The 22405-nt window shown below is 37.8% G+C and overlaps 1 protein-coding gene across 1 annotated transcript; it reads right to left on the bottom strand.

Moving 5' to 3' along the window:
- Positions 1-2391: 2391 nt before the first annotated feature.
- On the bottom strand, positions 2392-17827 carry EMB (embigin). The gene is made up of 9 exons (XM_009326965.1): positions 17749-17827; positions 15467-15556; positions 14091-14180; positions 11653-11824; positions 10343-10431; positions 6730-6857; positions 5300-5582; positions 4447-4480; positions 2392-2462 (listed from the first exon to the last, which is right to left on the bottom strand). Exons 1-9 carry the CDS (start codon positions 17825-17827, stop codon positions 2405-2407), a joined length of 1023 nt encoding a protein of 340 aa, XP_009325240.1. The 3' UTR covers positions 2392-2404.
- Positions 17828-22405: the final 4578 nt, after the last annotated feature.

Raw genomic sequence — 22405 nt, 5'->3', positions numbered from 1 at the left:
TGGATTAGCAAGCAACAACTAATACAATCAACTGTTTTTCTATTAGCTGCACATTTTTCAATTGCTGAATGCATAGTGTAACTAAATTGTGTATTTAAAATTATTGCAACTAGCTCTTATAAAGCAATACCATAAGTCACAATAGCAGTGTCACAATTTTGTGTGTAAGAGAACAAGTGGTATTTATGTTGTTTTATCCTATTACCCTGAAAATTTTAGCAGCTCAAGACCTTCTCTGTGCTCTGAGAGTTTAAGGAATAATATAGTACACTGCAAGAAGTAAAAGTACCAACTAGACAGGATGTATGATAAGAACCATATAGGCATATTTGTGAAATTTGTGTTCTGTATAAATTACAACTGCAAACCTGGTTTTGCAGCCCTCAGATCCTGCAGTAATTTGTGCATGCGCAAGGAATTATTTCAGTTATATTCTGATATGGTACTGTATCCCCTTTGCTTCTTTCATCTACTCTGAAATACTGCTGAAATAGCTGATCTGTACAGTATTTAAGTGCTTAGCCTATTTAGAATTACAGTATAGTAGCAGAGACATATGGCAGGACATCTTAAGAAGATACGTATCTTATGTATTCAGAATGTACCTATATTTCTTTCTCATATAAATGAAGCTAAGAAAAGTTAGAATGAAGACATTTTACTGTTCGGAGCAAATTGCAAAACTGTTAATGTTTCATTTAAATCATGATAAAGATTTCCCTCTGACCATTTCTTTGGTAAAACAGCTGTCACATTTGCTTCATCTGCTAGTAAAAGGCATTTTCTTTGGTGGAGATACTTTTTTGATCTTACAAGCCCAGCTTTGTAACACTTAGCTAATAGGCCCATTCTATATTACCTGTTCATTCAGTGAATGCAAGGTTAGTTCCAATTTAGGACATAAAATCAAACGCATCAGTCATAAAACAGGAAGTCTGATCATGTAAAAACTGCCTTTTAGTAGTAAAATGATAATGTTACAGACAGCAAAGGTCAAAATGCAGAATACATTATCATCTGTATAAAATGAAGTTTCACAGCTGTTTTAAAAGCATCTTATTTCTCATAAATGTAGAGGAGTTTACTTAGAAGCATAGCGGATGTTTAAAATGCATAGCCGCATACATCTTCTGTAGCTTTGTGATGATTTCCACTTCTGTTGGCTTAAATCTCCTGAATTAAAAAAGAATAAACACATTTCCTTATAACATGAATTCTGTTATTTTGCTGCTTAATATTTTCCCATATTTGTTTGAAAATATAAACTGGAATGAAGGGGTTTTTTTGAATGGTCCAATTTGCAAATCTGAATCCTCAGCGATTCACTAAGTGTCATATGCCAAAAGGACTTTACAAGAATAGGACCTTAGATCCAATATGGGATAAATCCTTGGGAACCTAAGTCACAGCAATCAACAAGTACAATAACATGCAGGAAACAGAGGAGACAATATACTCTTAGAAAGTATTTGTTCTTGATTTTTTCTGATTTGGTACTCTCTTTATATGATCTTTACCTGACACTTCTCTTTCTGTTCTTTAAAACAAAGGGTATGGAAACAATCTTCCTTCAGGTAGATGGCTTGTGATGAGGAAGAACAGTACGAGCAGTGACATGAATGCAAAGTCACTCACACCTCTCATCTCGAGATGAGAGCTTGGGGTGACAGATGCAGAGGGGGAATAACATGGGGAAATAGCTAGAGAGTGTAGGATTGGTCCTCAACTGACAGACCATCCTCTGACAAGCATTTCCAGCTGGCATAAGTAGAAGCAGCCTGTAATTAGACTGTAAAGAGGGCAAAGAATCAGGGAAGTTCATTATATAGTTTCCACAGGGCTACATATCCTCTGCTTCCTTCTTCTACCACTAACCCCTTCAGTCACCGTCTATTAAGCTCTGTCTTCTTTCCTAGACTCCTATAATCCCTTGTTTCATATCTCTGGTACTGTCACATTCCCCACTTGCTATTACACTTGCATCCTTCCTCCATAAACTCACTCAACACCCAAAATACAGCCTGAGAGAGCAGGATTTCGGATGCATCAGCAGTTATTATGCTTCTCAGCACCTATCCTGGCATTCATAGAATTGTTTCATGATCAGGAGCCAAGCAATTAAGCAGATTAATCTGGGTCCTATTTTAAGGACTGCATGGGTGAACAGAACTATTAAACCACAATGATAACAGCATTGAATTAAAAGATTTGACTCACTTTCTTGCTGGTATTACATAATGAATGCCTATATATTGTTTTATGTTAAAAACGGTTCTATTACTATGTTGTTCCCACATCAAAAAAAAGATTGGGATGGCACAGTGGATTTCTTTGTCCTTGTATTAGGCTGCTCAAGAGAACAGTAAACTCTGGTCTGTTTCATCTTACCTTTTTAGGAACCAGATTAAGTTTTTCTGTGCCTAGCACTACTGTTTTCCAGACCATTGCTTTCTTCTGATTTACTATAAGAAAGAGAGGTTAAATTCCAAAACTCAACTTTTAAGTATAGGATGAGCACAGTCATTCCAGTCCCACAACACAATCACAGAGTATATCTAAAATATATTTGATTTTCTCTTTCAGCATGTGAAGTTATAAGAAAAAAGAAGATTAAACAAAGTTTAAGCAACGAAAATACTGACTCTTGAAGTCTTTCAGCCAAGCAGTAAAGGCAGAACCCAATCCCCCTCAAAAATCCCACAAAGTTCTGGGCAGAAGTTATAACAGTGACAGTACTCCCAAAAATGATTGCTGTACTATCATTTCATTCAGTGTGTACAATTTGTATATGAAGTGAATGCTCAAATAATACACAAGCAATATACAGCTCAACATCCTCAGAACATGGGCTGGAATAGCCATATGATTGTAGGTACTCCAGAAGGAGCAATTAGCTATATTGTGTTGGTCGCAATCAAGACTTGAATTAACAATTCTCTTGCTAAAAAAATCTGTTTCTGAATCACTAGCCTCCCCACCTAATACATTGTTGGATGTGACATTTTAATTATAGCCTCATCAACTAAGTTCAGTTGTATATTAGTCATCACTTGACATAACAGACAGAAGAGTTCCTTTGGAGCCATTCTCTGGTACACAAATCTATCTTCTAAGCAGCCAGTAGTTGAAATAACTTTCAGTTATTAAAATCAGGCAAGAAGTACATGGTTTAATAGATTTTCCTCATATGTGTTTATCTAAGATAGAACTCCAAAGTAAAGATCAAGCAGCTGATCAAAACCACATCCCACATCTCAAAGCATGAAAACATTATTTTAGTGCACTATACTGTGCTACAATCCTATTGTAATACAGTTTCAGCAAGTTTGTAAGAAGCAGGGCTGAGCGACAACGGCAATTATTCAATTTTCAACCCAAGACATATCCCCAAACACTCAGCAGTATAATAGCATACTATATTCCCAAGACATATCCCCACTTTAAAGCTATAATTCAATTATACTATAAAGCTGTTTAGACAAGGGGAAAAGCACTAAAATGTATTTTCAGCTAGCACTGGAAAAAGGAATCGGAAAGTGAATACAACACAGGGCAACAGAGAAGGTCACTGCAGCAAGAGATTCAAAAAAGGAAAGATAGCACTACTCAGAGAGACAAAAGAGGGAGATAAACATAGGAGGAGAGAAGGGACTGAAGCAAACTGGAGTAGACTGGACACACCTAAGAAAAGGAACTGCTAGGCTGCATCTTAAAACAAAGGGAAGGTTAACAGGCCAAATGAAGTGACTGGGCTTCAAAGGATGGGCAAAGGGAGAGAAGCGTAGCTTATTTTAGCAAGCAAGCCTTTAGAAATGCATCATCCAGAGGAGGGGGGAGCCAGCATGGGAGCACCAACCCTCAAGCAGCAGAACAGCAACAGAAGTGCCTACACCTGCTCCTTTGGCTCCAGTAGTACAGCCGTTCCTGCGCCCAGGGAGCCCAAGCCATCAGCACAGCGAGGGGACCCCCCCCCCCCCCCGAGACATTGGAGTTACCACCAAAACAGCCAACACCACCAGCTCCCAACACCCCAGCTACTACAGGCTTACCTAGGACAGTTAGGGCTTTGACGACATGCAAGTGAGAGAAATGTATGTTAATATGGACAAAAAATACGTATGAGAAAAAATTCAAAGCCTCTTCTGTGAAATTTCCACCTGAAAGTGATTTTCCTCGTAGTTATAGCCTTTTAGAATGAGTTTATAATGATGACACATGGTGCTCTTACAAAAAAGTGAAGCATCTTCCAAACACCAAAATTAAGTGCCAAGTAGAAAAATGCATTCTGCACACTCTGGAATTAGGAATTCTTAAGGGAATAAACAGTACTTTCACATTCATCATTAGCCCTTACCAATGGGCTCAACAACAAGGTATAATTTTAAACAACACACTAATATGCAGAAAAGGAAATATTTAACTATAGTATACAAATTCTTTACTTACAGTTGCTCAACTTGGTCAAATTCTTTTTCATCTTCTGCAGAAGAGAAGAAGGATTATATAAGGTCTCAATTAGCAAACCGTAGAAAAGTTCTGTTTAATTATATTATTTACTCCATGTACAAGCAGAACAATCTTTTTATTTCATTTTATTAGTTTTCTTAAATTTGTAATTCAAATTATCTTGTTCCTCTATTCAGTGGAATTACCTGCAAATTTGTCAAAAAACTTACTTGATCAAGTTTTATTGATCTTACTTTAATACATGTTATATAATATAGATGTATAAAATACAGAAAAATACATGTATGCATATATGTATAACACTATATGTATAATACATAGACATATATACATAGATTTTATATATGTCACTTCTGTTTCATCTTGCATCATCTAATTCAGCTGACCTACATATGCCTTAGGTTCAGCAACCAACATTAGTGCATTCTGGTTTAATGCATTTTTCCTTCTTACTCCTTTTTACATCTTACTACTTCTTGACAGAAGCTTCTCCCATCAAAACTACTAACACTTGCTTCCATTCCTAAGTATTCCCCAAAAAAGCATAGACTCTAAATTCCTCTGTCTTTAAGGAAAAAAAAATAAGTACTATATCAAACCCTTTATGAGAAAGTATTGCTAATTGAAAGCACTTTGTACCTGAATTCTAGACCCATGGAAGAGATTTAAATATCTAAAATAATGCAGTGTTGTAGAAGAAAGTATTTTATCAGAAAAAATACAGATGTGAAAAATCACACTGAACTTCATACATGAAGTGCTATGGGTCATACCTTTCTACCTTTGCTGCAATTTCAATGAAAAGCTAGAAAAGACTTAAAAAAAGACTTACCTGCAGATTTCTCCTTCTTTTTCGAATATATCTCATAGAGGAAAACAATAGTTACTAAAATAACAACTTCAGCCACAATTGCTAGAAAGGGTTTGAGAGGTACCATGAGGGACAGAACTCTAAGCTGCAGCTTTCCTTTACTTTTCCCTAGTTCAAAAGCAGCTTCACACCAATATACACCGTCATCTTCCTTGGTGAGCTTCAATATCTTCAGATGGGTTACATTGGCAGATAGTCTATTAATTACATATTTGTCTGCCAGCAGAGAGTCATTAATGGCAATCTGAAAATTAAAAATACATTACAAGTCTTATTAATGCAATGAAAAAGTGTTTAATCAAATTATTTATATTATCAACAGATTGTTCTATATAGAGAGATATAAAATGAGTTAAGAACAAGTGGCATTTGTGAAGCATGTTTAGTCCACCTCCAAGGGAAGGATTTATCTTAGCTGGCCACCCTGGTTCCCTTTACATTCAATGGAGGAAAATACGCATTTTTAGTGAGCAAGTTGTCTGACCTGTTTTAGTCTATTTAAGATCAGATGAAAGGTACCCTTGACTATTGACTCTCACTGACAAAGGCAGCCTCAAGTGTCAGGATCTAATGTCCAGGTTTCACCACAGTACGAAGCATACACTTTTGAGGAAGCTGAGCTGGGAATGCTGCTTCACTGGGAAAATATGTTGACAGTCGTACAAGTCAATGTACTCTCCAGCACTGTAGAGATCTATTTACCTTCTCTCAGTTGACAGTGCTTCCCCCAGAAAAGGGCTAGAACAAAGTGGCTATGCTTCTAAGGCTAAGGGGCATCCTGAAAGGTGGGTATGTGGAGGAGGAAAACTGCTGAGTAAGATTTGTCCTCCCAGCCTTTAAGGCAGGAGCTGAAGTATTTCAGCTCCTTCAGAACCAATTGGCACAGCAGTCTCCACCACAGGATAATCTCCTTCAGGTCCAGTGCCCCAGAGAGGTCATACAGGCTGGGAAATACAGAAGCACTTGTACCTGGAGGAGGAGGAAAAGGGACATGTTCCTGTTCTCCCTCAAGCCTCCAATACCTTACATGTCCTGCTATGATAAGGATTTTTTTGGTATCAAGTAGTAAGATTTGAGGAATATAACCATCATTAATATAGTAAAGATAAGTATCTGAAGACTCATCTGATTTGTTTAACTTTTATCTGGGCTGTAAGAGTATGGCAGGGACTTTTTGGAAAAGAAACATCATACAAACCAGAACAAAAACTACATCCTGTAATAATGAATACTTCTAAATATCACAGATTTTTCCATCTGCAGAGACTTACATTAACTTTAATGGAAATGCAATTTGTAGAGCCTACAGTGAAAAGTCATTATACTTTACAAAGTGTCTGTACTTGGTTTTTGCCACATTGTTTTGCCTGGCCAACAGATGAAAACCTTACCTGTTCACTTCCATTGGTCATATACCAAGTCCAAGCAATGGGAGTATAGCCAAAACTTTTACAAATCATTACAGCTGTATCTCCTTCATAACTGACTATGGGTTTTTCTTTTCCTTCAATTTTCGGTACTAAGAACAAGTAGGAAAAAGTTCATCAAGTGAGACCTACAGGTTTCAATTACAGTATTATAAAAAGATAATATATTTAGATATATATTTATATTAGTCCATTCCTTTCCTTTTCCCTTAAACACAGATGATTCTATTATTCATGACATGATTTAAATGAAGAGTCATTTCAGGCTGATATTCCATATACAGAATTTGTGCAGAAGACTACAGGAATTCTGCTCTCAGTTGCTGTATGAACTTAAAAGTTGCCAATTAATACTAAAATCAAGTGGTAATCAGACTGATGTCTACCCTTGCCCATTTCCTCTTTACCTTCCTTGACAGCTGTCTTTCCCTTCCTTGACAGCTGTGAGCTACGTGCTTCAGCTCTGGTACACTAGAAACAAACATGCTAATTTTTCTGCAATTTCACTCAATCTGCAAAAATTGATAGAAGTCTATTCCAGCCATAATGCTACCTGATAATGGTATCTGGCAAGTTGTGCATGCAGAGAACTTTTTTGTAATTAAAACAAAACTGCAGATTGAGGGAGCTTTGTAGTTACAAACATTTTCTAAGCTGAAGTCATGACTTGTGGGTGCATGCCAGTAAAGAGGACTTTTGGTCCAATCTTGCTAAGGATAGAACACAGCCACAAAAAACAAGACATCAGATTATAACTTTAGATCTACTTGTCCCTGCCATTCTAACTGCAGATGCCCCACAGCCTTCCAAGAGCAAAAGCCCAAAAAAGGTTGTTGAATATATTGAGGCATCCCACAGATATAGTTGGGGCTAAACAAATATATCATGATAGAGTATGTATTTCCCCTTCCCCCTTCTTTCCCCTTTCTATTAGGACATTTACCAGTATGTTCTCCTCAGATCTATTTATTTTAAGTTTTACTTCAAGTTTCATCATTCTATGTTGTAAGTACAGATCCAGTACATTTTTAATTATATTGGTCACACAAGACTGAACAGGCCAAGAACTTGCTTTCAGCAGTTACTATGGAACAATTTGATATAAACTAAGATTGTTCTTATTCTTCCCCTTGTTGATTGGCTGAGCACAAATTAATTGCCCTGAACAGTTCACTTCCCATGAGTATTCAAACTTTAAAATTTCCATTCCAGAAACACTAACAAATTGGTTTCATATATAAGAACACACTGCTTACAACCTCAGAATTTGCTGCACCATACATCAATTCAGCCTCATTACTAGTGAAGTCTTCTCACTCCATATGTATTGTTTTAATCATTAAACACTACCCTTCTAAAGAGCAGTGGCAAAGTATCTTCACTGCTGTCAGTAAAAGGGACAACTTTTCTAATAACTGCTGCCACTTCCTCTGCAATTTATAGCAGGGGAAAAAACAAAAGCAGGTTGGGGAAAAAAGAATGGAACATGTGAAAACAAATAAAAACCCCTTGTAAGCAGCACAACAGGTTTATGTGGTAGTCAAAAAGATTCAGCCATGCTGATCAGTGGCAAAGCACAGCTATAGGCATACCAGCAATACCTTTACCACATTAGCCATGATTAAGGACATGAATATTCATCATGAGTTCTGGGATCTGGCTCTGTAACAGAGTGGTTAATCCTTGAATACATGCAAGGAAATAATATGCTTTCTCCCAGGCATTTTTGCAAGTAGATCACCCACAATTTGGTGACAAAACACTGCTGCTGCACAGAAAACACAAACTGTTGAAGAGATGAACAGACAGGTGATTGCACCAGCATTTATACCAGTCAGATTTCCACACTGGTTTAAGACCAGAGTTGTTTCATAGTGCATGTACGTGGACAGCTGCTTAAGGATCCCTCAACAATTGGCAAACGCGAAGTAATCTGTTCCACCCTTTAATATAGCTATTACAACACTTCACACCGTTTTAAAATACCCATAAGTGTTCTCTGTGTTTACTAATTCAATCTTCCTATAAGCATCTCAAAATGTTATGGTTTTCTGCAGACCTGGGTAAAAGCTCAACTCCTCAAAATCTGCAGGGTTATGCCAAGCCAGGATGGGGAAGGGGAGGAGAGGCAACACATCAATAATGCCTAACTGCCTAGTGGAAAAGCTACTGCAGTTAGTTACAGCAGTGATGACTTTAGCCACTGAGTCTACACCAACACATTACTCATCTTTCAGTTTGAGAATTGTTCTCTCTGCATTATTGACTGGAAGATTCAAGGACTTCTCTTTCGCATTTCCTTCACTCTTGCATTAATCTTGAAAAGTCTCAAGCCAGTACTTCTTACAGCATCAGAAGTGGCAGCATTCAATCGTTGTGAAGCAATTCTCCCATCTTCTTGTAATAAATCAAGCAGTCCTAAGCACTGTTCTGGAAAAGATTACTTCCCTATTGAGTCATTCCTGCCCTTACCAAAATAGTTCCTGTATACTTTCAGAAGAATAAGGTCTGCTTTGACTTTTTTTGATTTAAAAAGACTTGGATAGCCATTCAACTAAACCTCACCCACGTGTTGACAAGAAAAATATATAATCGTTTTTAGAGATTAAAAGGTCTGAATAAACTACAATTTTGTCTTTCTTCAGTATTGCAAGCTGATCTCCCCTGGCCGAAGGTTTGAAAGCAGATATCAACATTACTATTCAAGACTGAGATATACATGAGAGTTTCCTCAAGTCATATGACCCTGCTGAACAAAGTCAGCTTGCAAAACTGAGAATTACAGAGCCCTGCTGGTTAGTTCAGCTGAAGTTACATATCACAGTCTGTGGGGCTTTCGCAGATCAAATTCTTGCCTCGCTCTACAAAATTTGGATGGTGGGAATAGAGAAGGGAATAGCTCTCACTAGAGATGAAGGTTCTTAGCAGCTTGTATTTGTTTCATTTCCACATGTCTTCCATTCAACTGGATTCTGCCTGCTACTGTCAAGGACAACATTATTGGAGAAGAGAATACAAAACAGAAGAAAGGGTACTCATACTGCCCAATGAAGCATACTAACTTTTAATATAAGAGCTGTTCTTATAACATAGAATCAAAGATGCACTAAAGCAGTAACTTCAGAAATACAACTGAATTTGTTCAAAAACCTGCCTCCATTCTGCCAATCATTGCTCCTCTTGTAACACTGAGTATCAGGCCAAACTTTCAAGTCATTGGCTCTGCTTTTTGAAGAACTTCTGAGACACCATCCTTTCTTCCCACCCCCCCAGAAAGTGATGAGTATTCACTCCTGCGGTAAGGATGGAGTGCAAAGGGGAAATCAGTTACTCATTCAGGAAAAAAGTAGGCTTATATGCTCTTTTGGTTATTACCAAATTTCATTAAAAAGGCTTTTAGTTTTTCTTCAAAATTCTTCTTCCCTCAATGCTATAGAAATGCCTTTGATAGTGATTCTCACTTAGCTTGATCATTAGTCACTGCTTATCAAATGAAGTTGCAATTTCCATACTATCCAGGAACCATATTAATACAGGATTTCAATGGTCAAGTGAAGCAAAATTTAAAATAGCTTGCCTTGTAAATGAAACATAGCGCTGATTTCTTCTTCACCTTTCAGAGTACAACTGTAACCTCCCAGATTACTGTAATCCAAGATCCTCAACCTTCAAAAAAAAGTTTCACCAATTTGCTTTTTTGCTTGTATTTTCTTTTGTCCTGTAACTATCAGTGACTGCTAATTAACATTCTAAAGAAACCAGCAGAGATTAGTAGTGGAGCAGAGAACATACATCACCGAAACACTAAGATTCAGGTTTAGTGCAATGTAAAAACAGCATGATATTTAAGAAAACAGAAGAGCACAAGCACACCCAGGAACATAAATATTTTCACCCTTGTTGGTCACAGAAGGCCTAACATCTTTAAGCAGTATGATCTACAGCTTACCTAATTAGACATGGGTTCACCATGTGAACTATATAGCATATGCTATGTAGGACTTCAGAAGAGATTATTTAAATGGTTTCTTCTTTATAAAGCCAGTCAGTCAATGGCTAGCATAGCTCCAACACAGAACAGTTTTAAAGAGCTGTCATCTAATGAAGTCCAGCATCCTCTCTGCTGGCAAACTATACATTTCACAGGCACTTTGAAAAAGATTTACATGGTTGTGTTTGTATATATGGAGTAGCAGAAAAGCAACAGTACATTCTCACATTTTCTACCATAGAGATTTTATATAAATGTTATTGATGTTAAGAAACCAGAGCAATACAGAAATTAACTGGGGACCACCTGGTTAAAATTAGCCCATCTACAGATTTTAAGTCCAACAGTAAATTGTATCAATTGAAGAAAGTTTTCTACAACATTTAACTCTTTCAAACCTCTACAAAGACTCAAGAAAACCTTTAAAAAATCCAAAACATCTTTAATGTAAAGCTAATTTCTTCTCTCTTTTGCTAACTATGAAGGAAAAAAACTGGCCATTGGTGCCTTTCAGGCTTCTGCAAAGCAGCACTGAGGTGGAAAAGAGAATGTGGAAAAAGAAATGGAGGTATTTTAGCAATCTCAGACTAAGATTACTACTTCAATTACTGAACAGAACTACTGGACCTCAAGGAACTGTGTTCCTTATTCTCTACTTGTCTTGAGGAAACCTGGTTTTTCCAGCACTAAAGGAAGAACGGGAGCTTTTCCTCCAGGCTCAAGGTAACCGCAACCTTTTTCCTTTCCCGCAACTTTAATATGTTGATTATGGGCATACATTAATCACCACATTTGGCTCTTTTCTAATATATACGTGACTAGTATTGGGCAGTGTATATGCATGTGACAATAACTCCTTAGAACCTGGAAGTCAAACTGTAAAGAATGCTACTTACTGGATGCTCCAGCTGTTTTCAGTTTTATTCATGTGTCTGATTGTTTCATTTCCCCTCTTCCAAGTCACTTGAAGACGTTTCAAATGAGAATATTTGTCCAATCTGCATGAAAGTTCAATTCTAGTTGCCCTGTCCAAAGTGATATTTTTTTCCACAGAAGTACCAGAAACACCTAAAAAGAAGTTTAAAAAATGGTTTATGAAAAACATTTCGTCATTCTGGGGGAAGAACAGATCCAAAGATTGTGTTTTACATATGCTGGATTACAGGTGGATATAGTGTGCTGCTGTTATACTTTCCAGGGTAAAAAAACCTGCAAAAAAATCAGACAATCAGTTTTTGACAGTAATTTTCTTAAGCCATAACTGAGTTATGATACACATCCATTACAAAAATGACAGAGTCACTCCATTCTGTAGGTAAACTTCCTAGAGGGCTCTAATATAGAAACATAGATATTCATTCCACTGAAAGCAAGACAGACTTATACTTCTACATAATTTAACCCAAACCAAAATATATTGAGTACTTAGCTCTTCACCAAGGGGAACAATGTCTGCTCTCAGTCTAAACTTCCTTTGACTTCACATTTGATATTAAAAAGCAGGGATTTATTGGATTAAAAATATTTGTAACTATATAAAAAGTTATTAATAATATCAAAAAGTTAGACTTGTAAATATCTATAGGCATCCAGGTTTTAGCCAGTTGCAGATTTTTATGATACTGTGAGATTATAGGTAATGTCCTGTTACTAGTGAAGTTGTTGATAAAAATCTACAGTCTTAACATTGTTGGATCTGGCCTTTCATGCTACAGCTACTCAACTTGAAACCAAATCATCTTCAAACCCATTTACGGCTGCCTTTGCCTTCTAGTGGCCAGCCAGTAGAATTACAATGTGAAAACATTCCAATACAGTAGAAAAACCTGAAACTTTTTTGCTTTTAACAAGCTCCATGAGCATAAATGAGCATATCCAAAAAATAGGTTTCAACAGCAGGTATGTCTCCAGTCCATACAAACAGCCTTTTCTTAAAAAACACCTCTAACTTTGTACCTGTCAGCAATGATATTTTATTTCATAATTGGCCTTTTCTTTCATACCTTCTAGATAGAACTGTAGTTAGTCCATCTGAATACTCCATGAAAATTTATTCCAGGCCTCACCTCAATCCTAGACCTACTCTGTAGTACTTGATGGTCAAAAAAGTGCAGCTGTATTTCACAGCTCAAATTCTTTGAGAGAAAAGGAAGTTAAGGTACAGCTCACTGACTTAGTAATGCAAGTCATATCTAAAAAGCAGCAAAGTGACTGAAGTGGAAGCACCAGATACTCCCATAGAATATTTGAACTTTACCAGGCTGGCAGAGACATTTACAGCCTGCAGAACAGCATGCCCAGAACTCCAAGTCCCTGCCAAAATATTACAGATCTGTTGAACTGGAGTTAAACTCAGAGGTGCAACACCTTGGCCTACCTTGGTCTTTCACAGCAGAGCAAAGTCAGTTACTGCAACTCATTTATTACAGCCATTACACTCAATAAATGAGCCAAGCATAACACACCTTGTTGAGGTTATGATCAAAGTAATTTTGCAAATGGAATTGGTTTCACAGTAGCAAAAGTTTTACAGTCAGATTAATTACACTGGCTAAAAATAAAATCCGTACCTTTTAAGATTATTTTAAAAATAAATCCACACTTTAAATGAATGGAACATGAAAACCCTATGCTGTTGAAAATTAACCACTAGCAAGACTGATATCTGGTGCATCTCTGTACCAAGAGTACATGTACCAGAAGAAGAAAGACTCTACCTTAAGTTTTCTGCTAGAAGAAAGTACAGCATAAATGCTGTGCAATTATGTCCTTAAGTATCATATGAGTACTTTGCAAAGGAGTTCTAACTGATCTCCTCCAATTGAGAGAGATTTCAGGTAGATCAGTTTTTCCAGTTGTCTGAGAAGTTACTTACAAATGCTTATTTGGCAACTGGGAACTTCACATCTACTTTAAGAAGAGGCTTATCTTGCCTTTTCTCCACACTAACTCATGTAATGCTGCAAAGCTGACTAACACCTGCTGGTTAACAAGTACCCTAGCTTACATGGTCTCTCCAAGTGGATTCACTACTGCAAAGGAATTGTCACTTGAATTGATTTGGGGGAACAGATACCTATGAGTTGTTTTTACTTACAGTTCTAAAAAAGTAAGAATCTCATTCTCCACTGCAAAATAGTTATTAAAACACAAAACTGAGTAGTGCAACAAACTTACTCATCTTTTCTTTTACTGAGCTCATCACTTGCTCACTGTGAACATCTTAACTTTATCAAGTTGCCATCCTAGATACTTCTACGACTCATACAAAAGATCATGTGTGATCATAGGCATTCAATATAAAATAACTGGAAGAGAAAATAAACACACTCACCAGGTAGGAGTACCTCATACTCCACAAAAGTGACATTAGACATGTTCTCTTTGGTTGCCTGCTTGAACTCTTGTGTTGTAAGATCTGGACCTAACAAGGTTGTGAGGGGAAGCAAAGTGATATGTTATGATCCTGTAAAGGTAATCATACAGCAGAGTGTCAACGTGGTATTGCAATTGTTTCTTATAGTAATCTTGGGGGGAAAAAGGACCTTGCCAAACACCGACTACGATGCAGATCCTTTCATATACCTTGTGTATTAACAGCCAGAATCTTAAAGTAGCAGTGTTGTATGGCCACTGTTATAGTAATTATGCCATTTTAGAAGATGGTTTCTAGCTTTAATGTAATGTTGTAATTGTGAACGTCAATACTCTAACCAGGTCTTAACTATCTATTTCACAGCCTCATTCAAAGAGTCACCTATATATGTGGCTTTTCCTAAGGCTTACAGGTGGGTCCTAGAACTGTACAGGACTACATCAATGTTTAAGCAGAGCTTGGAAAAGTAATAAGCTTCAGAAAAATAAAAAAGAAGAAACAGAAGAACAGAACACTGCCATTGCCAAAGCCACTACAATTTAACAACACAGCCAGAAAGCCAGAGGTAGACTATCTAATCTAGATGCAGCTCTAATGAATGCAGGGGCAAGAACACCCTGTGCTCCACCGGAACATGGTCTGAGTCCCTCACTGCTCCACAAAACTCTGGTTATACTGCAGGGAATTTCCTTCTATCAATATTGACCATCATCTGCCTGACTAAAATATACTTTCCTTCTGTGAGGGAAAAACTACATTTAAAAGGTTTAATATGGCCAGCAAAATCCCTTTTCTGTAGGACTACAGACAGCGTACTATTCAGAGACTACCTTTATAAAGCTCTACAAAGCTTGATAACAGCTATCAGGCAGGCAATAGTAAGCATAAACAGTCTGTTCTCACCACTGTACTTGTTGTCATGCTCTGTGCATTTCAAGAACAGAGCAAGAAAGCCAATTAATAAGCTACAGCTTTAACAAAAGTAGCCCAGCTAAGGAAGCATCACCCTTCCACATCTACACACAATTGTTTCATTAGTATTGTACCACCTGCATACAAGTTCCAGTAAACTGTAGCACACTGTGGGAGATAACATTAGAAATTACGCTTAAAGGAAAGGTCAATTCAATTCAATACAATTATAGCAATTTTCATTTTTTCCAGTTTCCACTGTTACTTTCTATACAGCTTTAAACATCAAACTGTTTGTCTTGGTAATTATCAGCTAATATAAATCCTCCATAACCACTTGATTAAAAAACAATCAAGGTAAAGCCCTTAGGGTAACCAAAATTTAACAATATAAGTAGAAGACAACATGTGATTGCTTTTACCAGGTGTAGATACATTATGTCCAAGTGTCAAATGATCTGAAGGGCTCCCCTGAGTTTGCCAGTTGACAGTTCGTGTAGTTGTCACAGGCGCTGAAAGGTGAAAAAACAAACTGGTTACAAAAAAATTAATTTTCTTTCAATTTAGTGATGAAACAAAAGAAATAGACATTCTTCTGCCCCATGGTAGATAAATACACTAAATGTTTTAAGCCGCATGTTTTACATGCTTGCAAAGTAATTTTATTGTCAGTAATTTTATAATACATTTCAGGAATATATAAATAGCAATTGATTGAATCTGCCTTATCATACAGCATTATAGGAGAAAATTATTCTAGTTTTTGTAGAAGGAAAGGGGCTTTATTATCTCTCCTGTCCATGGAGTGAAAAGGTACCTACTCACAGTTGGGAAAATAAAGGAAAGTTAGGCTACAGCTTCAGTCTTCTCAATGAAAGAAGCACTGGGTGGCAGAGTTGATCACTGTGCAGTAGAAATAGTATCTCTGAAAGCCTAGATCTTCTCAGAATTACTCTCTCTTTTCCTGCATAAAATACTTAGCTTTGAGGTAAAGTTCTTGAACACATGCCGCTTGGCTACAGTTGAGAGAATCTGGCTGTGCTGAAGGAGGTCCCTGATAGTGGTTTGCATCTAAAGGTCTCTGAGCAAGGACAAACAGAGGTACCACATGCCTTCCAAGTTGCTGGCCCATTCCATAAAGCAGTGTTTTTTCTTTATCAACATGTCAGCTCACAACACAAGGAATGCTACGCCACAGGCAATCAGCCTTTTGCCTGGCTTGTTCCATCTGCACTTTCATACCTTCCCTCATGCTTCAACCAGTTTAAGTAATAAACCTGCATATTAAGGTGGACGATGCAGAAGAACAGAGCTTCAGGCTAGTTCATTTGGTGGTTGTTGACAACAGGCTGTTGTCAATCTCAACTACTAGTCCAAAATAGCTTTTTAAGCAAAAAAATTATGAAGCTGTCTCCTAGCACCATAGACAGTATGTCCTGTTCCTCTACACAAGAGCACAAGCAAGCCTTGATCTCTGCCTGATGGAAAAAAACTCGTCCAAGTATTTACCCCTGAAATAACATGTGAAGGCTGAAAGTGTTCTGGGGAATCTTCCTCTGTCTGTGTGTGCAAACGCCTTGACAGCATGCCAAGGTTGTCATGGATCACCTCAGTTTATGTCAGTCTAGTACACGCATCACCTGGTTTGTTACTGAAATCCCTCATGGTGATAGATTCAGAAGGCACCAGTGCCAGTTCATATAGCAGTTATCTATCCACAAAAAAACAGACAACCTTTAAAATGTCTTGCACACTAATAGGATTTTCATACTGACTTTCTTCCTCATTTGATATGTGAATTGAAAATAGTCAGGTGAGGTCATACTTACAAAATACTTTGTGTATTTTAGCTCATATGTATGTGTGTGTATGTATGGAAAGAGTTATTGCATCTATTAGCTATTGCACTCTTAGTTCTCACACACATTGTGCTAAAAAGCTCTGAAAATGAACACCAGATAAACAGCATTATCATCTCCAATGACAAAACTTTAGATAGAATAACTTGTCAGAACTTGCTTGAGTTCATGTCTAAATATAACTTAGCCCATGTTTTATTTGCATTAATCAACATGAGCTTTGGTACACTGTGGACTTCCTGCTGCTCTGATCTTGGAGAAAGGAGAGGTGGGAATCAACAATCATGGGTTTCTTCTCCCACCTGGAACTTATTCTCTGCTCCCTATCAAAACCACAATTAAGGTCCAGAATATGGTTAATAAAGTGTGAGGACAAAAGGTTTGACACATCCATAATTTAAAAAAAACAGACAGATGAAGCTAGCAGGCACAGTGATGCAAGGGCATTAGTGTACCTCTCACTAATACAAGAGCGTAAGGAAGAGTCCTCACATGAAAAATTATCAGGTATAAGTGCTAGAACAGAACCTCCCACAATGGTTCTAGTTTGGGAATTGTCCCATCTCCAGGGTCTTTGCCTGCTTTTATGGCATACATGCATAAGGGCAACAGATCACGCAACTGGCAGTTGGATAGCTTTTTCCACAGGCCTTAAGATGCCTACGACACTTAAGCTCTTGCAATGGCTTTAAAGGGCCTAGATGATCTATTTACTTCTGTTTTTTCTGAAGAGTCACAATCTTATTTCAAAAGACTTTAGTATGAAAGTGTAAACTCTACATGGTAACTTAGGATCAGTAGGAAAAAGTATTATAGCTTTAGGTGTACTGAAATAAAAGAATTACCAGGAGATGATTCATTAAGTCCAGCTTGCATCTTAGTCAATGAGTTTGCCTGAGACTGACTGGCATCTTGTGTTGCCATAGTTGGATCTAAAAAGAAAAAAGGGTTTAAAGAAACTATTCTCTCTCAGCTGAACTGAGTTAGAAGTATCTAGTTCGTTAAAAGAATTCAAACAGAACCTCCTCACCTCAGCCTAATATCTCCATTTTTTTCTCCAAGTTCTGAGCATATACAGCCAAAACGTGCAAGAATTACTTTTCATTAGTTCTTTAGCTTACTTTAGGCAAGAAAAGATTAAAGAACAGAGGCAGTATTTATTTGGCCTCTAATTTCTGTATACAGATCTCTTCCTGTAGTTAGCCTATAGTCAGGCAAAGACATTCTTCAGAATATTCCAGCAGACCAACAAACTTTATAACCTGTACTTAAATCCTGTCTTTTTTTGTGGGCTTAGACAACCACGGTTTATGACACTGACAGTAGCTGATTATTTTTAAATGTAGATTAGCAGATTCACTAATAGAATAAGGACCTCATTACAACCTTACATGTCTACCCTGCTTAGAGATGCAATGAACAGCCTCCTTTCCTTCTATTATCACCTTGGTGAGCATAACAAAAGGCATTGTGTCAAACATGGACTTCACCAAGTAATACTAATGACTATTTCCATTTTTTTAACACCACTGCAAATCTGATTCTGCTCCTATAATACAGTTTTTGTAAGAGCCAGGCAATGCTTTATGTTCTTGACTGGAGAAAGGACAGCAGGGGAAGAGGCCAAAGACTTGCTTAGTTCGAGTATGTTTCTGTGTCACTCTTAAGAATTCAAGGTCCCTAGATGTTTTATAAAAATTGAGATGTTTGCTCCTTCCTTTCTGTTCCCACATTTGGGTGGCAGAACTAGTCAGCATAAAATAAACACTGCATCTTCACATGCTTAGGTATTCCAGGACATATTTCACTGCCATAGCAGCAGGATGCACTCTTCCTCAGACTCAGAGCAATCTCACATTAGCAGCTTTTAAGCTATTTGGCCAGTAGTTACACAGGAAAAAAGGACACATGTTTTGTAGTTGTAATTAAAGTCTGGGAAGGGTAGTAAGCTCTGCTAGACATCCAAGACAGCAGCAAGCATAGATGAAAAGTGAAAAGCTACATCATACTTTAAGCATGTTCAAACTTGAGAACTGTGTGCCTTCAGCAGAAGATAAAGTCAGCACCCTGCCAGTTCCTACAAGTGAACAACACTATTAACACTCCTACCCCATTTCAGCACTACAGGCAAAGGCAACCTACAGACTCTCCCACTGGCACCTCCAGCACACAGTTACTCCAGACTACATCAAAGTCATGCCCAGCTTGCACCATCTGCTTTCTCAATCTGCCCATCATACTTCAAACCAGTTTGGATCAAGAGTAAAACAAGGTAGTCAAAGGGTATGATTAAAAAATAAAGCATTAGTGGTTCTTAACAGGCTCTTCATTTTTCATATTTTTTCATACCAGTCCACTGGACCCACAGCCAAGCGTTCCCTCCCAGCCCCTCACTCAAGCAAAGAACATAAGAAATCTGCTCTGTCTACATATCTGCTGGCTTATGACCCAGCCAGTAAGAAGACTGAGTCTTATTCTCTGCTTGACAGAGGTGTGAGAACAGGGATAGCTATTATGCTTCTGATATTCATGACAAGGTTGAAGAAAGGTCCATGAATTTTTGTATCTGCAGCATCTTGAGGCATTCTAAGGATGTCATGGATCACCTGACTGTGTCAGCTTAGTAGATGCATCACCTGCACAGTAATTAAAATCCCCAAAGATTATAAATTTAGAAGGTGCAGTGCCAAGCTGTACAGCAGCTCTGTTACCTCTCTGCAAGGAAGCCAGATAACCTGCAACATGGTTTGCATACTAATAGGGTTCTCATCTTGGCTTTCTTCTTTGGTTCATATAGCAAGTGAAAGCAGTCAAGTAGTATTATTTCTCATCACCACTGCTTCCACATCTTGGCTCTTACCTGCCCATATGTCAAACTACATAGCACTGAGATAACATTGCTCTGCTTTTGTCCTCTCATATACACCCGCTGAATAGCATCAGAGATCAAGATGACCCAGGACTGCATTAGTGTCATCAAGCCAGGCAGTGATGTAAGCAAGTCAAGTGGAATAACTTCTCAAACTATTGAGTCATGGCTGCATGCCTTAGCCTATAATTGATTTGCATTAGATTTAATCAATAGTGTGGTAGCTTGCTGAGTTCTTGTTGCCCTGATCTTTATGCAGAAAGGAGTAGGCGAGAGTATGAGGTCATTAATTTATTTTTCTACCTTACCTCTACTTCCTACTGCAGCCAATATTTGGGGGATAAAGTGTGGATGTACCATACTTGTCATCACCAGAGCAATTTCAGGCTTTAAAATCTATTTGCTCTTTTTCAGCCAGAAAAGTGGCTGAATAGGAAAAGGTTGAGATACAATTTGGTTTAATTTAACATCATTAATTTAATGTTTAATTTAGTGTCAATTAATTAAATATTAATTTTATACTCTGTGCAAACACACAAGCGTTCAGTAGCATCCAAAACCAGCCACCAGAACCTCCTTGTGCCCCTAGAAAAGGGGCAAGCTGCATGCTGAGCTCTCCTGAGGCACCAGAGGATCCACATGAAGGACCTCCAAATGCCCTGATAGAAGCCCTTCCCTCAGGGCAAGCCAGAAAAATCCAACCTGGAAGCAAAGTCTGTAAGAAATAAAGTGTATAACTCCTTGTATCTTTAGGGCAGAAGTTAGGACATGAGATGTGGTGCATTCGCTTTTCCTGAAGGAATCTGGCAGCACATTCTGCAACTAAATTAGACAACCACAATGATAACCAAATGAAGCAGCAAACTCTGAAGAACAGTGTTGTGACAGTTAGAAATTACCCCCAACTCAATATAGAATAAAAATGATGGTTTAAGTATTTCAAAACAATTAACAGTTACAAGACTAAAAGACAAGAGTAACAGAATAATAGTAACTCTCCTCAAGCTACTTATCTCAAAATAAAAATCTAAGAGGCCTCTTGTGGTATCTGCCTGATCAGCTGCAGAAGGGTATGCAACCCGCCTTGTGCACCTAGTACTCCCCCCGGTTGCTTTTACTGCAAGCATTTATTTTGAAGAAACCCACTGAACCCCCACATCTCCAGAACACACACTGTTTCTGGACTTCACTAGAAGGCAGTTTTAGTTCTTCTCCCTCCAAGGGAGCATGAACTTCCCTTTGCTGCACCTGTGCAGATAGTCCCTGTGCTTGACTAGGTTTTCACCCATTTGGTTAATAACCAATGGAAGAGTAAAATATTTTTCCTCACATTTAAATCATGGAAATCACAGTATGAAACCTCCCTATCTAGTTCATACAAATATGAAAGCATTTCATAGAAGTCTGAAAAACAACAGCCTCACTTTATACAGATAAAGGGTACTAAAGCAGGTGGCTCACTTCTGATGTCAGCTCAAAACCAGACATGATATCCACCACTTTAGGAAGACGGTAGGTTTGTGGTACTTTTGGAAACACAAACAGGGTTTTGTTGGTTTTTTTAGTTGTTTTGGGGTTGGGTTTTTTTTCAGAAGAGGATATCATTTCACTGATGGCTTTAAACTTAGAATTGCTTCCACCACCATTAGGTACAGTTTTCAGCAGTAATAGTCATCAAAAATAAATACCATGTGGCTGACTTGCCATAATGTGACTCACACATTCCTACAAATATCAGGCCATTTACAGTCACAAAAATTCTCCATCAACGAAATAAATTGTTAGAAAGTACTTCAAGTTTTATGTGGGTGTACGTAAACACACATACATATTTTAAAAAAGCTTTAAGAAATACTAAGCAGATTTTCCTCTGTGCGCATACATAAATGTGTATTTCAAACAAGCCTTGAGAACTGCAAGACACAATTTCTGTCCTTTCACATTATGTGAAACTACTGATAACTTCTGTAAAACTTTCATCACACAGGAAGAAGTATTGCTCCTCTCAGAATTAGGAAGACCAACTGAGGCACAAACAAACATGTAACTACTTACATATCACACACTGAAAATGCAGCTAAACCACTGATGGTTAATTCAAGCCACAGCAATAATGTTCACATACATGTATTGGCAGAACTTTTGGCCTTGGCAAGACACGCTCCAACAATGACAGCTTGCACGGCCAGCATCAGCTATCTGGTATTTCCTTCCATTACCATTCTCTACTACTCTGCAATGCTTCAAAAACAGCAATTAACCACAGAAATCCACTAGTTTTAGAAATAAGCTCCTATTCCCTTAGAAGTGACTGGTCTGCTCCTGAACTGCTGAAAAACACTAGAGGAAAAATAGGGCCCAGAAGGCTCAAATCCCTCTTCCTTCATGAATTTTAAATGTTACTTTTAAAAACGCAATATAAAATCCTCCAAGGAACATTCCTCACAACCTGCTAGGCATACTGATATTTTAGTAATTTAACTTGCCCATTTGGGTTTTTCAGTACTTAAATAATGCCTTACTTGATAAGGATAGGGCAGCAATAAAACACTATGCCTCGACCTCCAAGTCCTGCACCTGTGAACTAATAAATCCTCCTGTTTGTGAGGCAGAAAGCGGGAGATGGTATTAGA

The sequence above is a fragment of the Pygoscelis adeliae genome, unplaced genomic scaffold (assembly GCF_000699105.1).
Source record: "Pygoscelis adeliae isolate BGI_AS28 unplaced genomic scaffold, ASM69910v1 Scaffold116, whole genome shotgun sequence".
Lineage (NCBI taxonomy): Eukaryota > Metazoa > Chordata > Aves > Sphenisciformes > Spheniscidae > Pygoscelis > Pygoscelis adeliae.
This window is presented reverse-complemented; position numbering and strand designations above follow the sequence as displayed.

Coding starts and splice junctions, on each gene's coding strand:
- EMB (XM_009326965.1), bottom strand. CDS start 17,827: ATGGCAACACAAGATGCCAGTCAGTCTCAGGCAAACTCATTGACTAAG. Junction 14,181..15,466: donor ACATAATGTATCTACACCTG/GTAAAAGCAATC, acceptor CAACCTTGTTAG/GTCCAGATCTTACAACACAA. Junction 10,432..11,652: donor GAAAACAGCTGGAGCATCCA/GTAAGTAGCATT, acceptor TTTTTTTTGAAG/GTTGAGGATCTTGGATTACA.